We start from the raw sequence: 14319 nt of genomic DNA, 5'->3' as shown, positions 1-14319 counted from the left end.
ATAAATAAATAATGTAAACATTTTTAACATTTAGCATTGCTACATACATGTTCTGAATGTTTTTCTCTAGGCTATCCCAAACCCTATTTTACATTTTTGTTTAATAGTAATTCAAGGTTCAGTGTAAATTGTGAGTTGAATTTAGATTTAAATGACTGACAAAGTACAACTAAACTGTAAGAAATGAAATGGGCTAAGTCAATGAAACATTTGTCCTGTTTTATCTTTCTCAGATGTAACTTCATTCCGTTGGCCACATTATGTATGTGTAATGATGACATATTGTATGTTTCTGACAAGTACGTGCCACGCTTGCACTCCCTCCGCCTCCAGGTGGGTTGGTCTATGAATCGCCCGCGTGGAGGGAGGTTCCCCAATGCTTTATAGGCTCTGCTGAACGGCGGAGTGGAGAGAGACAGAGAGAGACAGAGCGGAGCTCACCGGAGGACAGCTTTATATAACGGAGCTAAATTTACCATCATCCTGAACGCATTTCCTCGCTGGCGCACAATTGGTCCAGCTACTCGGCTACCATATTTATAAGCTTGGACGACCTACTGCTTGGTGTCTTTCAAGCGCAACTTTGGAACAGTTAGATAGAACGCGCTTTTTCTGGTGGAGGTGAGCTGAAAAAGGCACTCACTCACTGAATCAACTTTGACAAGAAACAAATAAGCATTTATTGTATCTTTTAAATGGCTTTATCCGGTGTGATTTTGCCACCCATCTCGACATTCGCAAACCAAACCAAAAGTTTAGAAAATGTAAGTACAAACTTCAAACTTGTATGATCATGTGTGTGTGTTTAGGTGTCGCCTTCTGCTTGGAGATTCACCTCTGTGTGTATTGTGTCATTTATCTAATGTATTTTTTCCTATTGGTTGTTGCAGAGGTGGAAAAGCGACATGGACAAACCGATGTCTTCCAACTGCTCCATGCTTGATATGGTACAGAACATGGACTGTCGGAGCATCGAAAGGAAAGACGACGAAGATCTGAGTAGCTACTTAGATTTGGATTTCATTCTGGCAAACACCACTGGATCAGACAGCATGCCTACCGCTGCGCTGGGAGCAGGTGTAGCGTTGTATAACATGCCCTCAGTGGATTATCCAGGCAACCCGTTCACCACCGGGAACCCTATGCCATCCTACCCGTCCAGCGAGCATAGCTCCCCGCCTCCCCCCTACAGCACCAGCCTGATGGCGGAGCTTCTCAGGTTCGAGGGAGAGAACGACTACGGAGTCGATACTACGCGTAATACCTATAGCGTCCAAGGACGGTTTTATGTCAACTCGGCACTTTTTCCCATTAGACAGGACATTATTGATAACATCAAAGTGGAGCCGTCCATGGACGGTTATGGACCCGTTATGAGCATGGGCCCCCAGAGTTGTCCAAAAATCAAGCAAGAGGGAAACGTGTCGTGTATGATGTCCTTTGAGCAGCCGAGAGTAGCCGTCTCTCCGCGGGCAGCCAGCAACATGACGCCACCGCTCAGCCCCAACGACCAGGGGAGCTCCGAGTGCCGCCAGCAGGTACCGATGGGCCACTCCATGAGCTTCCCACAGAACTACCACTCCTCGGCGACGTACACACACCAACGCCCCGGAGCGCCTCCAGCCGCACAGATGCAGCTTGGAACATACCAAGGCGCTCACCAGTTCGGCATGTACGAGGAGGGACTGAGCATGCATCCGAACACACAGAGGGTACTGCTGACGCCCCCGTCCTCTCCGCTGGAACTGCTGGAGACCAAGCCCAAGAGAGGTCGCCGCACCTGGCCGCGGAAGCGCACGGCTACGCACACCTGCACATTCGCTGGGTGCGGAAAGACTTACACCAAGAGTTCACATCTGAAGGCACATCACAGAACGCACACTGGTAAGGAATATATATATATCCTATTGTTTTTTTTTTGACGAATTACGCAACATTACGTCTAACATTAGGCATATATGCTGTTACACAGTCGTATTCTTGGTGAATACATACAGTTGCTTGACTGTTGACGTTATCCCAACGGAAGCTTATGCTGACGTTTCTCTCTTCTTTCTCTCTGCAGGTGAAAAGCCATACCATTGCAGTTGGGACGGTTGCGGCTGGAAATTCGCTCGCTCCGACGAACTGACACGGCATTTCCGCAAACACACCGGTCACCGGCCTTTCCAGTGCCACCTGTGCGAGCGCGCATTCTCCCGGTCCGACCACCTTGCGCTTCACATGAAGCGACACATGTGAATGTGACGTACAGGACTTGGACTGATGGTGGGTTATTATTAAGGGGTGACCTTCAGGCCTATTTGGTTTATCTGTCTTTTTCTATATTTAAGATGTTTTACATGCCAACGGTTTTTTGTTGTTGTTCAGAAAAAAATATGTATAAATGGATACATGTTTAGTGTGATTATTTTGTAGTAATGTAGCTGGTACTACCTTGGTTATTGTTATTTTAAAGCTTTAGAAACGCTTGGTAGGGTGTTTGGTTGTATGTGAGGCTGGCCCTGTACTTCTCCTTCTCTTTCCTTGGAAAAACTGGAGTGCTGTGTTCAACACAAGTGCCTTTCAATTATTCTACCTGTAAAAGTGTTCACTGCAGGACTAGAAGGGCACCAAAATAAGACACGTTTATGATAGTCTGCTATTAGTGAAATACGTTTTGTTATTGAAAACTGCCTCAATGATTTGAATGGCCCAAATACTGTAGCTTACCTTACCCTCAACTGTTTTCTGTTTTCATGGAAATCTTTTTGATGAAATTGTGTGGTATGGTTTGGGTGCGAAAATATGGGTCCAGACTCATTGTACACTACCAGGGCTAGATGTCTTGTGTATCCTTATTTTTGACTGAAGTCTGTATTCATTTTATACTGTAAATGGTGTATTTATTGTAAATATTAAAATACATTGAAATATTATTGATTTGTATTTCATTATTGATTGATATCACGATGTGTGCAATGATGCAATTAAGTCCGATAGTAGGCAGACATTTTCCTTGTTTTGAGAAAGTTGTTCAGACATTGTACTAGTTTAGTAAAACCACATCCAGCCCTGAATACAGGCGTTATGTTTACACTGTAGATGGATGTAGTAGGACAGACCTAAGATCACACAGTTCATTAGCCTATAAGCGGATACACACTGCTACTCTATTACACCTCTTCTCAACCTCAAAGACTTGGTTAAATTGAAACGATGTTTTCCAGCTGTTACTCTGACAAGGCCAGTCTTTTTTTTGTGTGGGTTCAGCCTATAAATACAAACATATGTCCATAATTAGAGGCTGACTGGGCTGGGGAGATGTCTGGAAGGGAGAGGGGACACAGCACGACACAGCAGTCCCAAATAGCGCCATCTTCATTCTTTTATTTAGTGGACTACTTTTTGTTATTTTATGGAATAGGGTGTCCTTTGGAACACACATATCCGATAGATAAATTACACATGGACGTCAGAGGTCCTTACATTCACCGGAATGATACACACTCCTTCAAAAACATTACCTGAGCTGCTAACTGGTCACGCCTCCCATTAGAAGTGACACTACTCTGTCACTGAAGGAGACGGGCAGGACAGGTAGGAGCAGGCAGCTGCACTTGGTACCTCTCACTCAATACCTACATTTAGCCACATTGCATTGACTATTGGTCCATTTGAGAGGATTTGACCATTTGCAGAGGAACAAGGTTCATCACAGATTTCAGTTCAATCTGCCAACAAGTAGAAGCCTGCCTAAAAATAACTAATTGAGTAGTGAAACGCAAATCTAACATTCTCCTTTCACTTTTCTGTTCTTGTGAAAGTAATTTTTACTACAGAGTGAGGAGAGGGGAGAAGAGAGAGGGAAAGAAAGGAGGGAGAGAGACAGGGAAAGAGGAGAAAAGAGGAGAGGGAGAGAGGAGAAAAGAGGAAAGGGAGGAGAAAGGGAGAAAGGAGAGAGCGAGAGGAGAAAAGAAGAGGAGAAAAGAAAAGAGAGGAGAAAGAGGTGAGAGGGAGAAAGGAGGGGGAGAGGGAGAAAGGAGAGAGGGAGAGAGAGGAGAGAGGGAGAAAGGGAGAGGAGAAAAGAGGAGAGAGGGAGAAAGGAGAGAGGGAGAGAGAGGAGAAAGAGGAGAGGGAGAGGAGAAGAGGAGAGAGAGGAGAAAGAGAAGAGAAAAGAGGAGAGAGGAGAAAAGAGGAGAGGGAGAAAGGAGAGAGGGAGAGGAGAGAGAGGAGAAAAGAGGAGAGAGGGAGAAAGGAGAGAGGGAGAGGAGAAAAGAGGAGAGAGGGAGAGAGAGGAGAGGGAGAGGAGAAAAGAGGAGAGAGGAGGAAAGAGGGAGAAAGGAGAGAGGGAGAGAGGGAGAGAGAGGAGAGGGAGAGGAGAAAAGAGGAGAGAGGGAGAGAGAGGAGAGGGAGATGAGAAAAGAGGAGGAGGAAAGAGGGAGAAAGGAGAGAGGGAGAGAGAGGGAGAGAGAGGGAGAGAGGAGAAAGAGGAGAGAGGGAGAGGAGATGGGAGAAAAGGAGGTAGAGAGAGTGTTTCTCTTTGAAACAAGACACCAACCACTTCCTGGAATGTTACATGAGGTTTTATTTATATTCAAAGATATACACAGGATTTGAATTATTTCAACCTTGATGGAATATTTATAATCATATATACTGTTACACATGAAATGAGCCATTGTGGTTGTGGATAAGACAGACATCATTGTGGACATGACTCCTTAATGCATCCCAGTGTGACCAATACAATACTCCTTCAGGTCAACACTGGAGAATGAGCTGCAGCACAGAGTTCCCAGAAAATACATACACACTGTGTCTGTAGCCCAAATGGCACCCTATTCTCTATATAATGCACTACTTTTAACCAGGGGCCCCCTATAGGGAATAGGGGTGCGATTTGAGACAACCATAGGAGGTCATAAACACACATTGTATGTGCCAAACAACCCCTATCATCAGTGAATTACAAGGCATTAGGATAGCACATCCTTGCGCCAGGTAGTGGCCAGGATCAAACTGAGTGATTATTGAGTGTGGTGCTTGTGAGTGTAACAATACATTTTCTCCTGAAAATGAATTAAATATAAAATAAATGTAGTAATTCTAATGCCCTAGTTGAATAAATCAATAACAGATGAAACACGTCAAAATAAACCCACTGAATGCATTATAGAGTTTAGCATTAAGAGATTACAACAAAAATACAATCTAAATGTTGACAGTGAGAGGTGAAAGGTCACCCCCCCCCCATATCCTTTAAGGCAGGAGAGTTTTTGAATTTGTCATTCTTCTGTTGGGGTGGAAGGCAATAAAAGTACAGAACCCCCGAGACAAGAAAATAACAAAGAATATCTGTATTTCCATAATCTAAACATTTCCTTACGAAAAAGGAGATTTTCAACAAGAAATCATGAACACAAGCACACTTACTGACAGAAAAAGAGTACGCTATAACAGACTTTTAGCATGAATGTTTTTAAGGGTATATTAAACAGTTATAATAGTACATATACAGATACTTCATAAACCACAAGTGCATGATTTTTCCCCTATATAAATAATAAAAATTAAATAAAAATGTTAAAATCTTGGCTATTTCCTCACAACAAATGATGAAGCAAAAACAAAGTTAAGCACCCAGAGTCTCCCCATAGAAGAACTACAGGGTCTACTAGAGTCAGAACGACCCCTGACCTTAGCCAAGTCAGAGTTAAGTCACTCTTGATTTAGGCTGTCAGTCAGTCAAGTCGGACTAAAATCGGGGCAAAAAAAAAAAAGGAGCTGAGCTGCAGCTGATTTTAGTTGTGATGCAGCTAACTGGAATTAACCACTGAGGCTGACAAAGAGGTTAAAAGAGAGGCTTTGGTAGGTTAGTGTTGATAAAGTCTGGCTTCAGCGGAGCTGGATCGGTAGAGGGGCTGCCTTCCCATCCTCAAGTCCTAGGCCCAATCCAAAAATCGACCCCTAAACCCTACACCATATGCACTTGTAGAGATCGGAGAGGATTTGATTGGTATAAGCAATATAGTCAAACTTCCACCTAGCCTATCAGAGAGCACGCTGGAGCTATTGCCAGATTACTTACACCTGTCAAATCCTCTCAGATTAGCATAGGGCGATTTGGGCGCAGAGTTTAGGGGCCGATTTGGGCGCAGGGTTTAGGGGCAAATTTGGGCACAGGGGTTAGGGGATGATTGGGCCACAGTCTAGAGGGGCTGTTGTCAGAACGTCACGGAGCTGCAGCGGGAGGCTGTTGTCAGGGTGAAGTTGTAGTTGTTGTCAGGGTGAAGTTGTAGTTGTTGTCAGGGTGAAGTTGTAGTTGTTGTCAGGGTGAAGTTGTAGTTGTTTGTCAGGGTGAAGTTGTAGTTGTTGTCAGGGTGAAGTTGTAGTTGTTTGTCAGGGTGAAGTTGTAGTTGTTTGTCAGGGTGAAGTTGTAGTTGTTGTCAGGGTGAAGTTGTAGTTGTTGTCAGGGTGAAGTTGTAGTTGTTGTCAGGGTGAAGTTGTAGTTGTTGTCAGGGTGAAGTTGTAGTTGTTGTCAGGGTGAAGTTGTAGTTGTTGTCAGGGTGAAGTTGTAGTTGTTGTCAGGGTGTACTCTGGTTTATATTGGGGGTGTACAAGCGTTGTAGTCTAGTCCGAAGAGACACTGTCCTCAGGCTCGAGTCAGACGGTAGTATTTGGACTGTTGAGGAACTGTTGCTCGTGGTGAAGCTGTTTGTTGTGCTGTATGATATCAGTCAGTTGCATTGTTTTATTCAGCTTGTATCAGGACTGTGGTCAGGAGGTGTGTCGTTGTGTCTAACAGGACTGTGGTCAGGATGTGTGTGTCGTTGTGTCTAACAGGACTGTGGTCAGGATGTGTGTGTCGTTGTGAGTGTCTAACAGGACTGTGGTTATTGTCGTGAGTCTAATAGGGTTTTTAGTTTTTATCCTTGCTGAGGGCGATGGCCAGGTCCGGGTCCTTCTGTTCCTGTGGGCGGAGTCTCCCCAGTCTCTCCTGTTCCTGTGGGCGGAGTCTCCCTCTTCGCCCACGCCAGCTGCTCTGACTCACTTCCTGACTACAGGAAGGTAGGGGGACAAGTTACACACTGGATACAAGGGGAGAGATACCCACAAGACACCTGAAGCCCACGTGTCAAAAGATCTCATACTCAACTTTTACATTTGGAGACAATAGTGAGCGATAAAAAACATTTGAGATCAAATGATGGTTTTTGAACTGAGAAGTTGAATTTGAGTAAATATGAATACAGTGAGTTCCAACTGTGGTAAAACCAGCTCATGGTGATTTATTTAATTAATGCTGATCGATAAAATATTGAATTCTTCAAATCAGAGAGGAAAAAAAATAAATGATACATTTAGAGGATTTCTGGTGCTACCAACTGTAACTTACCTCCATTTTCTATTCAGTGTGTAAAGCCACCTTTATTGAAGATGTCAATAGTGATCACCAATCAGAGTGCTCATCCATTCAGGATGTCAATAGTGATCACCAATCAGAGTGCTCATCCATTCAGGATGTCAATAGTGATCACCAATCAGAGTGCTCATCCATTCAGGATGTCAATAGTGATCACCAATCAGAGTGCTCATCCATTCAGGATGTCAATAGTGATCACCAATCAGAGTGCTCATCCATTCAGGATGTCAATAGTGACCACCAATCAGAGTGCTCATCCATTCAGGATGTCAATAGTGATCACCAATCAGAGTGCTCATCCATGTAGAGAGTGGAATTTAGAAAGGTTCTTTGTATGCAAAATATTCCATTTGGTCATCACACCCTTCTCTTAGTAACCTTACCTTGACACTTTCCAGTCCTGGGAGAAAAACACATTACAATACAATACTAAACATACACATTTTTTTTTTTTAAATAACAGGTACCTACACAAATAATGCAGGGCAGATCACACACACACACACACACACACACACACACACACACACACCAGGACCTAGGTAAACAATATCAACAAGAAAAGCTAGTAGAATACAACAACAAGAAACGCAAAAGAAAACGCAAAGCATCTGATGTACCAGCCGGCGTGGAGACTAAAGACAGAGACTCTGACACGTACTGTACATCTTCTAAAAGGACAGAGAGTCACATGGTACGACGTACGAGCAGAACACCGACTGAGGGAACGGAAGCCACCGCAGAACTATTACAGAATAGATGATTGTTCATTTGTGTTGCGTTGAACAATGAACAATCAACCATGTTAAAGACAAGTTTTTTTTACATTTTATTTTTTAAGTTTGATTAGCCAGATGTCAGAGACGTCGCAGGAACAGCTATCAACCAGCCTCCTATTGCACGATGACACAAAAGGGGAGAGACTAGCAGGGGTTGGGGGTCAATTCCAATTCCATTCCGGTCGATTCAGAAAGTAAAACAACTTCCAAATCCTAAACTTTCCGCATTGAAAAGTATTGGAATTTCAAGTGTCCTTGAGTGAATTATCTGGAATTTGATCCTAACCCTGGAGACTGGCGACTAGAGGAGAAACAGGAACTGGTCATTCAAACAAGATGAAGGATGGTAATCTGATGTCTGCTGAGGTTTGTTCGTCAACACCAGGGTACAGGTGATCCCATTTTTACATTCATATCATCTATTGAATAGTGAAAGGTTGCAAAGCAACAGCTACTCCAGCTCAAGGTGCTGAATGATTAGCAGAAACAAAAAACAACTATTTATATTCTGCTCTAGATGTTCTGAGATGACCACTACAAACAGGAAGCAGAAAGTAGCAGCAGCAGAGAATGGACAGTAGGAAGAACCATTGAGCTCAAACTTACAGAACAAACCCCTCTAGAAGAGTAGCTTTGCCGGCAAGGAAGGAAGAGTAAAACGATCTTTTCTGCTGCCAAGTGAATCTCCAAAGGTGTTTTGAATTTGCAAAGGGTCCCTTGGTTTTACCAAAACAGTAGCACCGTCACCACCCAACCCAAGTCATGTGAGACAACTCTTGACAGGTTTGGAGAAGGCAAAGCAATACAGGAATGTTGTTGTACAGAGTACAGATCCTACATACAGGAATGTTGTTGTACAGATCCTACATACAGGAATGTTGTTGTATAGATCCTACATACAGGAATGTTGTTGTACGATCCTACATACAGGAATGTTGTTGTACAGATCCTACATACAGGAATGTTGTTGTACAGATCCTACATACAGGAATGTTGTTGTACAGATCCTACATACAGGAATGTTGTTGTATAGATCCTACATACAGGAATGTTGTTGTACAGATCCTACATACAGGAATGTTGTTGTATAGATCCTACATACAGGAATGTTGTTGTATAGATCCTACATACAGGAATGTTGTTGTACAGAGTACAGATCCTACATACAGGAATGTTTTTGTATAGATCCTACATACAGGAATGTTGTTGTACAGAGTACAGATCCTACATACAGGAATGTTGTTGTATATATCCTACATACAGGAATGTTGTTGTATAGATCCTACATACAGGAATGTTGTTGTACAGATCCTACATACAGGAATGTTGTTGTATAGATCCTACATACAGGAATGTTGTTGTACAGATCCTACATACAGGAATGTTGTTGTATAGATCCTACATACAGGAATGTTGTTGTATAGATCCTACATACAGGAATGTTGTTGTACAGAGTACAGATCCTACATACAGGAATGTTGTTGTATAGATCCTACATACAGGAATGTTGTTGTATAGATCCTACATACAGGAATGTTGTTGTACAGATCCTACATACAGGAATGTTGTTGTACAGATCCTACATACAGGAATGTTGTTGTATAGATCCTACATACAGGAATGTTGTTGTACAGATCCTACATACAGGAATGTTGTTGTATAGATCCTACATACAGGAATGTTGTTGTATAGATCCTACATACAGGAATGTTGTTGTATAGATCCTACATACAGGAATGTTGTTGTATAGATCCTACATACAGGAATGTTGTTGTACAGATCCTACATACAGGAATGTTGTTGTATAGATCCTACATACAGGAATGTTGTTGTATAGATCCTACATACAGGAATGTTGTTGTACAGATCCTACATACAGGAATGTTGTTGTATAGATCCTACATACAGGAATGTTGTTGTATAGAGTACAGATCCTACATACAGGAATGTTGTTGTACAGATCCTACATACAGGAATGTTGTTGTATAGATCCTACATACAGGAATGTTGTTGTACAGATCCTACATACAGGAATGTTGTTGTACAGAGTTTTGATAATGTTAAGAGATCTTCAAGTAAAAACCTACTATTAGATAAAGGGAATTTGAGTTTACAAATACAAAAACACAAAAAAACAACAGATAATTATTTTATTTATTTAAATTAACAAAAGTTATACAACAACCAGTTCTGCATTGAAGAATTGGCCAAAATTGGTGAGTGACTGATCAACAGGAAGCGTTTGGTTTGAATCGTTGCAGCTGAAGGTGGCACAACTGAGTGTAAGGGGACAATTACTTTTTCACACAGGGGCATTGGGTGTTGCATAACTTTGTTTATGAAATAAGTGTGTAATTGTTGTGTTATTTGTTCACTCAGGTTCCCTATATCTAATATTAGGTTCTGCTTGAAGATCTGATTAACATTCAGTATCAATTAAAACAAAACAAAATTCACAGCACTTGTGCTTCGAGAATATGTTTAAAGAGTACAGTATTTGAATGACATAACATTCTCACATTAGTTTCAGGCTACCGTTAAACATTTTGTGCCAATAATGTAATTTGGTGGAACTTAAATTGATTGATGATTGACTGACGTAACAAAATGAAATTGTGTCTCGTTATATACAGAAACCCCGGGATCAAAAAGTGTGTTGATTAAAATGTCACAACTACATTGAGACACATTAGGAGAAGTATGTGTTGCAGTGTGTTATGAAAGTAGTAGAAGGAAGCTGCCTGAGTGAGAGCCTGGCGCTGAGACACTGGTTGTGTGAGTGACAGACACTGGTTGTGTGTGTGTGTGTGTGTGACTGAGACATTGGTTGTGTGTGTGTGTGTGACTGAGACATTGGTTGTGTGTGTGTGTGTGTGTGACTGAGACATTGGTTGTGTGTGTGTGTGTGTGTGACTGAGACACTGGGTGTGTGTGTGTGTGTGTGTGTGTGTGTGTGTGTGTGTGTGTGTGACTGAGACACTGGTTGTGTGTGTGTGTGACTGAGACACTGGTTGTGTGTGTGTGTGTGTGTGTGTGACTGAGACACTGGTTGTGTATGTGTGTGTGTGTGTGACTGAGACACTGGTTTTGTGTGTGTGTGTGTGTGTGACTGAGACACTGGTTTTGTGTGTGTGTGTGTGTGTGTGACTGAGACACTGGTTTTGTGTGTGTGTGTGTGTGACTGAGACACTGGTTGTGTGTGTGAGTGTGTGTGACTGAGACACTGGTTTTGTGTGTGTGTGTGACTGAGACACTGGTTGTGTATGTGTGTGTGTGTGACTGAGACATTGGTTGTGTGTGTGTGTGTGTGTGTGTGTGTGTGTGACTGAGACACTGGTTGTGTGTGTGTGTGTGTGTGTGTGACTGAGACACTGGTTTTATGTGTGTGTGTGTGTGTGACTGAGACACTGGTTGTGTGTGTGAGTGTGTGTGTGTGACTGAGACACTGGTTGTCTGTGTGTGTGTGACTGAGACACTGGTTGTGTGTGTGTGTGTGTGTGTGACTGAGACACTGGTTGTGTGTGTATGACTGAGACACTGGTTGTGTGTGTGTGTGACTGAGACACTGGTTGTGTGTGTGTGTGTGTGTGTGTGTGTGACTGAGACACTGGTTGTGTATGTGTGTGTGTGTGTGACTGAGACACTGGTTTTGTGTGTGTGTGTGTGTGACTGAGACACTGGTTTTGTGTGTGTGTGTGTGTGACTGAGACACTGGTTTTGTGTGTGTGTGTGTGTGTGTGACTGAGACACTGGTTGTGTGTGTGAGTGTGTGTGTGTGACTGAGACACTGGTTTTGTGTGTGTGACTGAGACACTGGTTGTGTATGTGTGTGTGTGTGACTGAGACATTGTGTTGTGTGTGTGTGTGTGTGTGTGTGTGTGTGTGTGTGTGTGTGTGTGTGTGTGTGACTGAGACACTGGTTGTGTGTGTGTGTGTGTGTGTGTGTGTGTGTGACTGAGACACTGGTTTTGTGTGTGTGTGTGTGTGTGACTGAGACACTGGTTGTGTGTGTGAGTGTGTGTGTGTGACTGAGACACTGGTTGTCTGTGTGTGTGTGACTGAGACACTGGTTGTGTGTGTGTGTGTGTGTGTGACTGAGACACTGGTTGTGTGTGTGTGTGTGACTGAGACACTGGTTGTGTGTGTGTGACTGAGACACTGGTTGTGTGTGTGTGTGTGTGACAGACATTGGTTGTGTGTGTGTGTGTGTGACTGAGACACTGGTTGTGTGTATGTGACTGCGACACTGGTTGTGTGTGTGTGACTGAGACACTGGTTGTGTATGTGTGTGACTGAGACACTGGTTGTGTGTGTGTGTGTGTGTGTGTGTGTGACTGAGACACTGGTTGTGTGAGTGTGTGTGTGTGACTGAGACACTGGTTGTGTGTGTGTGTGTGTGTGTGTGACTGAGACACTGGTTGTGTATGTGTGACTGAGACACTGGTTGTGTGTGTGTGACTGAGACACTGGTTGTGTGTGTGTGTGTGTGACTGAGACACTGGTTGTGTGTGTGTGACTGAGACACTGGTTGTGTGTGTGTGTGTGTGTGTGACTGAGACACTGGTTGTGTGTATGTGACTGAGACACTGGTTGTGTGTGTGTGTGTGTGTGACTGAGACACTGGTTGTGTGTGTGTGTGACTGAGACACTGGTTGTGTGTGTGTGTGACTGAGACACTGGTTGTGTGTGTGTGTGACTGAGACACTGGTTGTGTGTGTGTGTGACTGAGACACTGGTTGTGTGTGTGTGTGACTGAGACACTGGTTGTGTGTGTGTGTGACTGAGACACTGGTTGTGTGTGTGTGTGACTGAGACACTGGTTGTGTGTGAGTGTGTGTGTGACTGAGACACTGGTTGTGTGTGTGTGTGTGTGACTGAGACACTGGTTGTGTGTGTGTGTGTGTGTGACTGAGACACTGGTTGTGTGTGTGTGTGTGTGTGTGTGTGTGTGTGTGTGTGTGTGTGTGTGTGTGTGTGTGTGTGTGTGACTGAGACACTGGTTGTGTGTGTGTGTGTGTGTGACTGAGACACTGGTTGTGTGTGTGTGACTGAGACACTGGTTGTGTGTGTGTGTGTGTGTGTGACTGAGACACTGGTTGTGTGTGTGTGTGTGTGTGTGTGACTGAGACACTGGTTTTGTGTGTGTGTGTGTGTGTGACTGAGACACTGGTTGTGAGTGTGTGTGTGACTGAGACACTGGTTGTGTGTGAGTGTGTGTGTGACTGAGACACTGGTTGTGTGTGAGTGTGTGTGTGACTGAGACACTGGTTGTGTGTGTGACTGAGACACTGGTTGTGTGTGTGTGTGTGACTGAGACACTGGTTGTGTGTGTGTGTGTGTGTGACTGAGACACTGGTTGTGTGTGTGTGACTGAGACACTGGTTGTGTGTGTGTGTGTGTGTGTGTGACTGAGACACTGGTTGTGTGTGTGTGTGTGTGTGTGACTGAGACACTGGTTTTGTGTGTGTGTGTGTGTGTGTGACTGAGACACTGGTTGTGAGTGTGTGTGTGACTGAGACACTGGTTGTGTGTGAGTGTGTGTGTGACTGAGACACTGGTTGTGTGTGAGTGTGTGTGTGACTGAGACACTGGTTGTGTGTGTGACTGAGACACTGGTTGTGTGTGTGTGTGTGACTGAGACACTGGTTGTGTGAGTGTGTGTGTGACTGAGACACTGGTTGTGTGAGTGTGTGTGTGACTGAGACACTGGTTGTGTGAGTGTGTGTGTGACTGAGACACTGGTTGTGTGTGTGGTGTGTGTGTGTGTGTGTGTGTGTGTGTGTGTGTGTGTGTGTGTGTGTGTGACTGAGACACTGGTTGTGTGTGTGTGTGACTGAGACACTGGTTGTGTGTGTGGTGTGTGTGTGTGTGTGTGTGTGTGTGTGTGTGTGTGACTGAGACACTGGTTGTGTGTGTGTGTGACTGAGACACTGGTTGTGTGTGTGTGTGACTGAGACACTGGTTGTGTGTGTGTGTGTGTGACTGATACACTGGTTGTGTGTGTGTGTGTGTGTGTGTGTGTGTGTCTGATACATTGGTTGTGTGTGTGTGTGTGTGTGTGTGACTGATACATTGGTTGTGTGTGTGTGTGTGTGTGTGTCTGAGACACTGGTTTTGTGTGTGTGTGTGACTGAG

At 43.8% G+C, this 14319-nt stretch overlaps 2 protein-coding genes across 5 annotated transcripts in view; one reads left to right on the top strand and one right to left on the bottom strand.

Annotated features, from left to right (window-relative positions):
• The first annotated feature begins 398 nt into the window (after nucleotides 1–398).
• On the top strand, nucleotides 399–2918 carry LOC112239790 (Krueppel-like factor 2). Its single transcript, XM_024408197.2, has 3 exons — nucleotides 399–764; nucleotides 891–1884; nucleotides 2066–2918. The coding sequence occupies exons 1-3, from the start codon at nucleotides 696–698 to the stop codon at nucleotides 2239–2241; spliced, it is 1239 nt and encodes a 412-aa protein (XP_024263965.1). The 5' UTR covers nucleotides 399–695; the 3' UTR covers nucleotides 2242–2918.
• A 1629-nt stretch (nucleotides 2919–4547) lies between these two features.
• The window catches only part of LOC112236585 (epidermal growth factor receptor substrate 15-like 1), a 71430-nt gene continuing 61658 nt past the window's right edge, over nucleotides 4548–14319 (bottom strand). For 2 of the 4 annotated variants that reach the window (XM_042329104.1, XM_042329105.1), the window contains one exon: nucleotides 6915–7040. Coding sequence is in view for 3 of the 4 variants with exons in the window: in XM_042329105.1 (XP_042185039.1) it covers nucleotides 7030–7040 (11 nt within the window). In the remaining variant the exon portion in view is untranslated. Of the gene's footprint in view, nucleotides 7041–7788; nucleotides 7806–14319 lie in introns of all 4 variants that reach the window. The other 2 variants (XM_042329103.1, XM_042329102.1) reach the window with 2 other exon arrangements.

Source organism: Oncorhynchus tshawytscha, linkage group LG10 (assembly GCF_018296145.1).
Source record: "Oncorhynchus tshawytscha isolate Ot180627B linkage group LG10, Otsh_v2.0, whole genome shotgun sequence".
In the NCBI taxonomy this organism is placed as follows: domain Eukaryota; kingdom Metazoa; phylum Chordata; class Actinopteri; order Salmoniformes; family Salmonidae; genus Oncorhynchus; species Oncorhynchus tshawytscha.
The sequence above is the reverse complement of the archived record's forward strand: the minus strand, read 5'-3'. Positions and strand labels throughout refer to the sequence as shown.